This window comes from Clupea harengus, chromosome 2 (assembly GCF_900700415.2).
Source record: "Clupea harengus chromosome 2, Ch_v2.0.2, whole genome shotgun sequence".
In the NCBI taxonomy this organism is placed as follows: domain Eukaryota; kingdom Metazoa; phylum Chordata; class Actinopteri; order Clupeiformes; family Clupeidae; genus Clupea; species Clupea harengus.
In genome coordinates, this window is record NC_045153.1 from 25781208 (window position 1) to 25791914 (window position 10707).

The following is a 10707-nucleotide window of genomic DNA, read 5'->3' on the forward strand; positions in this document are numbered from 1 at the left end:
CACACTGTCTAAATACACATTCATTTACATGTACAGTCAAACCTGAATCAACAATACATGTGGTGGATATGACAAAAGAAATTACTTATTTCACTGCGGTCATCACGTACTTGGCCTGTACTACTTTACAGGTAAGTTTCAATGTGAAAGCTATTAGCAAAATGTCAGTGAAAGACAGGAAGAAGTAACACAGCCTGGCAATTCTTTCGGTATGTGGAGACAAGGCAAAGGAGGACATGAGCCCACCTATGGGGACTGACTGTGCTCCATCTTCCCCAGTCATAGCACAGCCAAAGGGCATCTCACAGAGATATACCAAACTAATTACCCTTGGCAGAGGACTTCAGTTTTTTGTACTGACCATGAACAATCAGCACCCGCTTGCCTTTACGGTCATCGCTTTGGCCCCGAAAAGGGCGACAAAGACAATCCATTATTCGGCGCTCTGGATGCTTGCCACAGAGTCTGTTTTGGCCCTCTCAGGCATAAAGCACAAATACATAAAAGGCCCTGTATTCTCCAGACACGACAGGACTGCGCAAATACACGCCTGTCCTCCGTCTCAATTATATTTTTGTTCCAACAAAATTTTGTTTTCTTTCTGACCTCATTTAGTGATTCTCTCTCCTCTCCCCGCCTCTTACTTTAGGGCAGTTGCTATGGAGGGGAGCAGGCTTGGGTATAGGTGAAAGGCAATCCAGTGTGTGCCTAGCATGTTAGTCATTCCTCGGTTAGGGTGAAGACGTCTGACTGAGAATGGGTTACTACAACAACAACAGACAAAGGTAAAGAGAGACACAGCACTCCACAGCCCTACCCACCAATGACTGCAACACTGTTGTCAAGTGGTGAGTCTACTTTGGCAGTACTTCCGAAAGTGCTTAGAATTTATGTCACAACCCACATTATAAAACTCAGATATTACCCAAAAACAGAGGGGTTGTGGAGTTGTGGAGTTGTGGAGCAGCTTGCTCATTTTGCCTGTGTTGTGAGTTTCGTTCATGGAGTTCTTCATGGAGATTGTTCTCCTTTAGCCATAGCTCTCATCACTGGATTAGAAAACACAGCTGTGGTGTGTTCACTGTACACAAGTGTGTGTGTGTGTGTGTGTGTGTGTGTGTGTGTGTGCGTGTGTGCATGTGTGTGTGTGTGTATGTGTGTGTGTGTGTGTGTGTGTGTGTGTGTGTGTGTGTGTCTAATAGGGAGAGGGAATGAGAAAAGAGAAACAAAGAGAAAGAGAAGTCAGGGTGAGATACTGAAACCCAGAGAATGGATTCAAGAGACAGAGTGAGAGAAAAAGAATGGAAACATCTGTTGATTCCAAAGCCTTTAACTGATTCCACATTCCCCCAAAGGAAAACCTGCCATGTTAGGCCCATAGCCAAAGGTAGAGAGGGTGTGTCACTTGTACGATGATAATTTAGGGGAGGTACGACTCTCCAGCAAGACACCATGGATGAGTGAAAACTCAACACTTTGCTATACTGCTCAATAGAATGTATAATCACAAAGCCCAGAATGCAGAAGCCAGATGTGAAGGCAAAACAAAGGAGCAGCTGTTGTGATATAAAGGAGATGTTATTACGAGATCCAGTGATGTGGGCGCCACAGACGAGACTGCCATAAGTTTACTGTCCCGCTTTTAAAATGCACTGTCACAATGTAAGCGGTTATACATTTGTTATACGTCTAGCCTGGTCCTCCATATGTCTCTGGATGCGGAGGGTGGGTGAGCCTCTCTGAGGTTGTGGCACAGACTGGCATGAGGTAAGACCCGAAACCACACATAAATATGAAACACGTGCTACCACCCCGATGTGACAGAGCGTGAAGAGACGTGTTTTTATTTCCCCCGTGGTAATTACACCACAGGCAAGAGCTGAGGTCGTCTGCTCCTCCCCGGAGCCAGACAACCCCAAATCATCTGCCCGAGTTACACAACGCTCTTTCGCCATTTGAAAGTCGCCCTGGCACTGCACCATAGTAGCTCTTCAACTACGCCACTGATAATACGATGAAATAGCTCAATGTTAAAAGCAGCCCATTTTCTGTTTTTTTCTATGGCGGAGCTCCCCTGGAAACGACTTTTAAATTCTCCATCTCGCCTCTAATTAAAATCACAACAAGGCAAGGAGAAACTCCCCTGCCCTGCCAAAGCACTGAGCAGTCATGCTATAATGGCTCCAAAAGCCGCCGGTGGAAAACTCACTCCAAAAACTTTTAAGAGCGAGCGCTTCCAGCTATTGGAGGCCTGTCAGCTGACATCATCCCCCGGCAACTGATCGTGCACCTACGGAATGGGAGTTTCCATCATCTCCAAATCCATAATACTTTTACAGAGATCAGATTTGACAGTAATACTGAGTGGGAAGAAATGAAGGCAAGGATGGGTCTGTCCCTTCACCTTAAGGTTGATCGCTTAACTTCCCTGGAATAGGAGTTGTATTTCCAAATGTCTGGCCCTGGACAAGACATCCCAATTACAGCACCTCTTTGATGTTTCTGACTTGCTTTTCATCCATGCATGAGAGGCTCTGCTGGCTCTAATGAATAGAATATCATCGTACAAATTGGTAATGATGCCGCAATGTTAACACTTGGCATTTGCGGAAAGGCTGGCTGACAAAGACGCTCTTCGGTTTGAATCAAAACCCTTATGCAATCCTGCAGTTGTATGAGTACTGGCATTTCCTGACCGTGGGCCTGGGCAGTGCGCATCTTCCATGTTGCTCTGTTTGTTTTTTTCCTCTTACTGCATTTCCCATGACCCCCACATGTGGTCAAGGCTCTTTCTCAGTGCTGCTATGGAGGCAGGAAATGAGTGGAGTTCAGAGGTCGCAGCAACGTCTGAAACAACTATGACTTTAATTACCCCTAAAAACTATATTAGACAGTGCTGCTCTCAGGAAGCAGTGGCCCTGGCTACTAAACCAGAGGGAAACACAGCGTGACCTCCCCCCTACACATGACATTCAGCTGTGTTAATTTTCAGATAATGCAACACCTATAAGATATGACTGAGCCTCAGTATTTCCACTGATTGATACAGTTTACACAACCGGTCCTGCTCTCCAATATCCAACTGAATTAGTTACACCCATTTCTCCAGAATTCTGGTTGTGTCACCACATTGCAATCTTCTTTTGAAATAAATGGGTTGTCTGCAGCCCTGCCCTTAATTAGCATGAACACATAAAGAAAACAGTGCATTCTTTCTAAATGGAGCCTGCGTTTGAAGAGAAGGTGTGGGATTTGTAATGTAGAGAGAGGTGACAGGCAGATTAAATAAAACTTGCAGTGATTAGTATTTATTTGTCCTCTAAAATATCTGCGAAATTAATGAGATTAATGTGAATGTGACAATTGTCACTGTCTCACTATTCTGTTCAATATAATTCATCATGATTGGTTCCTTAGCCATCTAAAGGCATTATCTGTTAAGGACTTAACGTGCACACGTTTTTCTGACAAGATTCTGGCAAACCTTGTCTGCTGAAATTACGTTGATGTAAATACCTTGTGCGACGATGAGGGGTACTTTGACATCCATGGTCATCCATACCTCTGTTGACGACGTCTACCCGACTGGGGGGGAAAAGTTCATAGTGCTGTGTTATCGAGTTGAATATACCAAGAAAAATATGTCTCCTCGCACTATTCTCACTGTCTGTGAGTGGGTACATCCGTAACTATTGTCAGTGAGGTCATAGTTTCACTATCTATACATTGTTAACGCTACAGGAATTATTATATTCATAAGACAAGAACGGTTATCGCAAAAAAAATATGTGGCATAACCTTTATCTGATGTGCAAGAAAGTCACTTACCACGCCTGCCCTAGGTCCTTACCACAGTTATCTACTGTCATCAGTCTTGATTTGGAAAGAAAAGTGAAGAACCAAAACAGCACTTTAACTCTCCAACAATTGAGGGCATACCGTTTTGCTGAGATACAGCTTGTATACAGACGCCTAACCTATACATTACATATATCCGACTTCTTCTCGCGGTTTAAAATTCTGGAACATTTTTTTCAACGCCTAGCTCCCCATAACAGTTGGTTCACTGTTTCAGGCGACCGCCCGCACAACTCGTTCTTTAAAGGAGGCAACAGCAGACTACATTTTCAAGTCATGACACGATGGTACGAATCACTGCCAATCCCCCTACCCTCCCACTTCACGGTGAGCAGTTTAATACACAAAACCGTCCTGAAGGCACTCCCAACACAATGGAGTCGATCTTCTATCTGTTCATACAAATGAAAAATTAGATGAGAATGCAAAAAAAACGTGAAATAGACACGCAAACAATACACAGAACATTGCAAATAGCTTGTATCAGTCGGTCCCCTAATAGGCTTTTCAATGAAAAGGTGCAGTCAACGAGTGTGAGAGCTGAAGGGATACATGTAAAGTTAATGGCTTTTCAACGTCTGACAACGATATTACAGTGCTAGTTATCCTTAATTTGTTTGATTCGTTGTCTTGTCATTTTACAAGCTCTACTTCCATTTGTTAATGTGTAGGCTAATGTCACTCTTAGAAGTGCAGTTTGATTTTTCGCGCGGAATGACTCAGGAAATTAAAACAAATGGATCTTTTGAAATCTGTCACAAAAAAATCACTATTTTCACTGCCATATTAGACGCATATCGGGCAAATCGTGCACACCAACGTAAAATACAGCGCCATCCCGTGGTAGATGGTGTAGTTTTAACCGGCATTGTATGTCACTGTTCTCTGTTACTGTCAATTCATCATATTCATTATTTTTGCTGATTTAGCCCACCCCACAAGAATCAGAGAACAATTACAAATGGAAACGTTTTATTCAAACTAAATAATACAGTATTAGTGGTACAAAATTCAACACAAACAACAACAAAAATGCAACTTTAGATGAACAATCATATTTATCGCATGTCAAAGATGGAATTCTGCACTGGCGTTGAATTCTGCACTGGCAGTAGTGGAGGTGCAGTGGTCGAGATCACAGACATGTTGGAAGTCTTGCAGTAGAACATCTCTGCCCCGTGAGAGCAATCCTGGGGATAAAGGACTGTCATGATTAGGCCGGTGGTCATAACAAAGACCCCAGCTAGCAGGATGATGCAGGGGATGATGTTCTCCCCCTGAAACCAGCGGCCTGATGACAACTTCAAGAAACATGCTGATGGAATGATGAATATCAGAGGGGTGGCACTTAAGACTCCCTGCAGGAGAGATAACGTTGTAGGAAGGGAGAGAGAAACAGAGAGGGGTTGAGCAAATCAAATCTCTCTCAACTAAAACCTAAACTAAAATAGTTGCATTAAAATTTTACAGTGGTAATGTGGACCACAAAGTGATCTCTCACCACTCTCTGTATTCTCATACAAGCCCAAACGTAAACTTTGCCTAAAAGTAGTAATTTCATTTAATGTATGTATGTGAATTGTATGTATTCAATAGACAAACTGTATAAAACTGTAGGATAACAAAAGACATATCAAACTTACATTTAATTCCAGAACAACACCAAGGCAGTCAAAGCCCAGAGACATTGCAGTACACGCAGATACTATAATGAATGTGACCACAACATGGGCAGTGTTGGAGAGAATCCCTTTGAAAAATACATTTGACACCACCTATGAAATATAAGGCATAGTATATCAATTAAATATCATATTTTAATCATTGTTTATATTCATAGCATTCATCCAATTTGAAATGCTAATCAGTCATAACAAAACTGAGCATGATAACATTAATGATGACTTGCAAGAGGACATGTTTAACTCTCTCTGTCAGTCTTTTGACAGATTTTACAAATAAACTGTACACATAAAACCATACCTCTCGTGTCACAAAGCACTCAAGAGGAAAAGTGGTCACAATACTGATCCCGTAGCAGAAGCGGCCAAATGTAGCAAGGTTATCATTTCTGCAGTAGTTTTCAAATAGGTCCCCTGTAAGACAGAATTAGATAATATATGTTAACCAAACCTGTATCACATCTTCACACTTCAGATGCCCGTAGAGGGATCAGTGTTTACCTTGTGTGTACCCTGTGAAGGTGATGTAGCCGGCCACAGAAAACGCAGCACTGACCAGGAAGGCAAAGCCCACTGACAGGTGTGTGACTCGTGACCAGTTGCTTAGTGTGGGCTCTCGTAGGGATCCATAAATCAGGAAGCTGTTGTGATGGCAGATGAAGGCTGGAACACAGGGACACACACACACACACAGAGAAAAAAACACACACACACGTTTGATTTTGGGTTGTGTTAAGTGAGTTAGTGTGAGAAATGTTTAGTAGTATACCTGACAAATCACAGTGAGTCATCACCAAAAGACATGACACCAACGGCCTGGATGGCATTCCACCGAGCAAACGCCCAAGGTTCCTCTGTAGGGGGACTATGGAGAAACACATGAAGAAAGTACACTATGGTTTTCCTCAGTTGTGAAAGCTGTCGCATGGCTAAATTATGGAACGATAACACATACAGTTATATCCTTTCTCTAAATACAACAACATACATGTAAAGTAATTGTAATGTAACAGTATGAGAAATGACAAGTATTGAAGAGACTGAAAAAAAAGGGAAAAGGCAATGCATGGCCAATCGGAAGGAGAGCTAGAGATGGAGAAGAGTGAGTGAGTGAGTGAGTGAGTGAGCAAAGAGGTGAAACAGAACGAGATTTCATATAGCAACACAATGTCATACATCTGTGGTCCAAGAGTGGCTGCTCTGATGATGACCGTGATGAGGATAGCAAAAGTCAACACCATGGAAATCAAGGATACCTGCCAACACAGAATCACAGTACCGTAGCATTGCATCAGATTTGAGGGCAGACTGCTTGCAGCTGACTTTTACACCTACAGGATATGATGTTGAGGAAGTAATGAATACCTTTCCCAACTTCGCAATGTCACGATAAAGAGACAGTGGAAGAGTGAAGAGAATGGTGGTTGCCAAGATGACAAAATGTCGATCTGCAAACATGCTCTCTGGGCCAACTGTAAATATAATAAATGAATATACAATTAGATAGATAGATCTACTGACAGGGCTATTCTATCATTTAAAACCATTACAAACTATAGCTCTTATATTTAAAACATATCATAATTTTGAGCAGAAAATTAGGAAAAGGACAAAACAAACCTCCGGGTATCCTTAGAAACACTTTGGTCAGTGTGTCTCCTGCAATGATGTTATAGCTGATCATAGCTAGGGGCAGGAAAATATGAACATTTCTTTATATTTACATTTTATTCATAATTACAAATTACACCGGTCATTGAAATTACATTTTTCCAATCTCTGTAATTCTGTATCTCATTAGCATGACGGCAAGGGAGTTGTATGTTCACCATAAAACTTCTGAACTGTTTCACATTAACATAAATGTAAACATATTCCACAGTAACATAAATTAGTGAGCACAAAGTAATGGACATACCAATGAAAGGATATAGAAACTGCAGCACAGAGAGAACCAAATATCCAGCGAAACCAAATGTGCTGTACACTAAAGACTGGTAACTGCTTGTGCCTGAGATATTGCCTCCTCTAATTAGTAGTATGATGGAGTAATCTGAGGGGGAAAACAAACAGGTGTCAAAGGAGAGAGCAGAGAAGTGGTGCAAGATTGTACAGGACTGCTTGAAATTCACCTGAGGACCATTATCCACGTGAATGCACGTGCACCTTATATGTCTTCTACTATAGAAGTATCTGAAACAGTGAAGTTCAAGTGTATAGTACCTGTGATGAAGGCAACACCCACAAGCAGCAGCAGTCCAAGTGGTAAACCAGCTTGGTTCAGAGCATATGGTAATCCTGCATTCAAAGCAAAGCCTATTTAGTGATACATTTGTAAAAGAGGGACATGCTTGTGCCTCTTCATGTCTTTTTTGCATATTGCAACTGGTGATTTCCAGACATCTCAATGTTTTCCTGTTTCTGCTTGTGCTGCTGTTTTAAGACAATTTCCGCTGTGTGTAGATAGCCTATGTGGACCAGTGAGGCATTGTGTGGAATTACATTTTTTCAGAGGTCATATGACCCAGCACCAGGGGCACGATTGTATTCGACAGCACTAAACATTTAACGCAAAAGCAGACAACTAATCTCTACACACTGCAAAAGAAAACAATATTCAAATACGACTATGTCAAACATAGGCTATATATTAAAACAACAAAATGTATCAAAATGTGTCCTTAGCAATTAAGTAGACAACTTGTAGTGTTAACTTTCTGAACATGACACAGTTGATCCTCCTGGTGTGAAGTGAAATTTAAAATCATAGTCACCTATAATTCCAGATCCGATAATCGAATTGATGAAATTAAAAGATGCCGAGGTCATCGAGCTTGTTCCTAATTCGGCATCTTCCTTTTGCGTTGTTAAAAGCGATGTTCGATCATTATCAATCTGAAACAGCAAAATGTACAGAGAAGTAATGAGTTGCTCCTGAAGACACTACAACTGAGGAACTTTCACTCCCATCTGCATTAATAAAAACCCACCTGTTGATCTCCGACACGTTTGTTGATCGGTCCATTCTCCATTTCAAAAATCATTACTGTCCCTCTTCAACTAATCTCGTATAAGCCACACATTACTGTTACTAAATGTTGCGTCAAGCACAGTGCACACCGATCGCGCCGGGTGAACTCAATCCAACCACATGATTCTTTTTTTCTCCTCAGTCTGGTCTGCTGATAGTTTATTGCAGCTCAGCCCGAACGAATGAATCGCGCTGAATTACACCCCTTTGCCCAGTCAAAAAATAAGCAGCATTTGACACACATAAGGCATTCACACACCCGAATTAGGCCCAAGATATTTTCCAGTACAGACACTCTTTGTGTAGGTAAAGGGTCGGAGATGAAGGGCATTAGTATTGCACTGCATAATAGTGTTTTAGCTGTAAGCTGCCCAGATACCCTTTTATACTGGCCATGATAACAAGATTTGGTGAGAAACCTGAGGTGTTAGTTTGTGAAAAGACACTGCCAAGACAATATTTTTTATTGAGTCATGGTAAATTAGTTATAGTACTCAGACCAGAGCAGCTGACATGGCCAGAGGGTGCAAATGAACGGCAGGAGGGCAGGGGTCAATTAGGGAAGCTTTGTGTCCTGTGAGAAGGAATGCTAGCACACCTAACCTACTTAGCCTACACTTCAAATAGTTCTACGATTATGAGTGTGAACAAATGAAAATGGCATCCAATGATTTGGATCACATTTTTAATGAAGACAAAAATGTTTCAGTGCCATAGGCCTACAGTTTGTATTGTACATGAATGAGGATAATAATGTTTGTATTTTATGAATGAGGAACAACAGAGCTTGCCCAAATATGTTATTAAAAATTGACAATATTGAGTCACTTTGTCAGTCTCATACTGTCTGTCATACTCATACTATGATTGCTACTCATTAGTCGCTGTCAAACTAGGCTGCTGCATCCGCTGTTCACCTCATGAAATGCAGATACAGATCATCTGCAGCACTAAGAGGACAAAACCACCACCACCACCGCCACCATCCTCCAGCCTCACATGACAAATGGCCCCTACGATCATTAGCAGCCACTGCATCATGCAACACCGCCCACTCACTGATGTTTGCTCAGTACTTCCCGTCTCCCCTCGTTAGTGCAGTGGTGTTCCCACCGTCTGACCCTGGCTCTGCCTCCGCCTGTGCCTCCAGCCCTGGCTCCGCCTGAGGCTCTGTTGAGTGGGCTTCTTTTAGAGATACAATCCAAGCTGCATGTTAAAAAATGACTGCACATATAACTGCCAAGCCAGTGATTCAGGAGGATAACTCAGGGTCTGGAAACTCAGGCCTTGTGGTCAGTGTGACATGCTAGGGTTTCAGGAGCTCAAAGGGGTGGGGGTGGGGTGGGGGTGGGGGGGTGATGCATGAGGCTGGGAGCTGGGAAGCGACAGGTGGGAGAACGGTCACAGAATAAACCCATGACTGAGTTGACTAAATATATTGATGCGTAACGATCAACCCCTTTGATGGTCTTTTGAAGGTCTGCATGTGAAGCACCTTGCCTCTCAGAGTGACTCGGGTAGAGCAGCTGAGTAAAACCACTTTTTTTTCACAAACTAATTCACAAACGATGTAAATGTGTAGCGGTTAACACAGACACATGCATGCAAAAGCTCTTTCTCGCTCTGTCCCTCTCTCTTTGTGTGTGTGTGTGTGTGTGTGTGTGTGTGTGTGTGTGTGTGTGTGTGTGTGTGTGTGTGTGTGTGTGTGTGTGTGTGTGTGTGTGTGTGTGTGTGTGTGTGTGTGTGTGGATGTGAGAGAGAGTAATCATGCCTGTAAGACCTGGTGGAAGTGTGGTATTACAGATCCCTTCATGCTGAAAGGCAACCACCTTGTGACATCTGGATGACCTCAGGGAAAGTTTCCTTATATCCTCCCTGCCTCACTGTATTCTGTCTCTCGGCCAGAGAGGTTGTCCAACTAAGTGCTGCTTAATCTCCATACCAGCATTACAACATCACAATCATGCCTAATACATCTGGGACAGTCTAGTTTTATTTATGACATGTTTGCTTTATTTTAGATGCATCACTTGAAACGTTGTCAGACGGTTATTATTTACAATCTTCTGCTGGCAGGAACACACCACAAAGTCTGCCTTTGTTCGTCGACGTCAATGCACACTGTAACCACCAGGT

The 10707-nt window shown here is 42.5% G+C and overlaps 2 protein-coding genes across 2 annotated transcripts in view; both read right to left on the minus strand.

Moving 5' to 3' along the window:
* cobll1b (cordon-bleu WH2 repeat protein-like 1b) overlaps positions 1-4134 on the minus strand; it is a 28724-nt gene extending 24590 nt beyond the window's left edge. The window contains exons 1-2 of the mRNA XM_031558408.2: positions 3829-4134; positions 3517-3585 (exon numbers count right to left, since the gene is read on the minus strand). Coding sequence (XP_031414268.1) covers positions 3517-3585; positions 3829-3869 — 110 coding nt within the window. The 5' untranslated portion in view covers positions 3870-4134. The remainder of the gene's footprint in view (positions 1-3516; positions 3586-3828) is intronic.
* Positions 4135-4792: 658 nt separating this feature from the next.
* Positions 4793-8732, minus strand: slc38a11 (solute carrier family 38 member 11). Its single transcript, XM_012836344.2, has 12 exons — positions 8531-8732; positions 8315-8435; positions 7764-7838; positions 7459-7593; positions 7161-7226; positions 6906-7012; positions 6717-6796; positions 6335-6405; positions 6042-6203; positions 5842-5954; positions 5502-5633; positions 4793-5216 (listed from the first exon to the last, which is right to left on the minus strand). Exons 1-12 carry the CDS (start codon positions 8582-8584, stop codon positions 4917-4919), a joined length of 1416 nt encoding a protein of 471 aa, XP_012691798.2. The 5' UTR covers positions 8585-8732; the 3' UTR covers positions 4793-4916.
* Positions 8733-10707: the final 1975 nt, after the last annotated feature.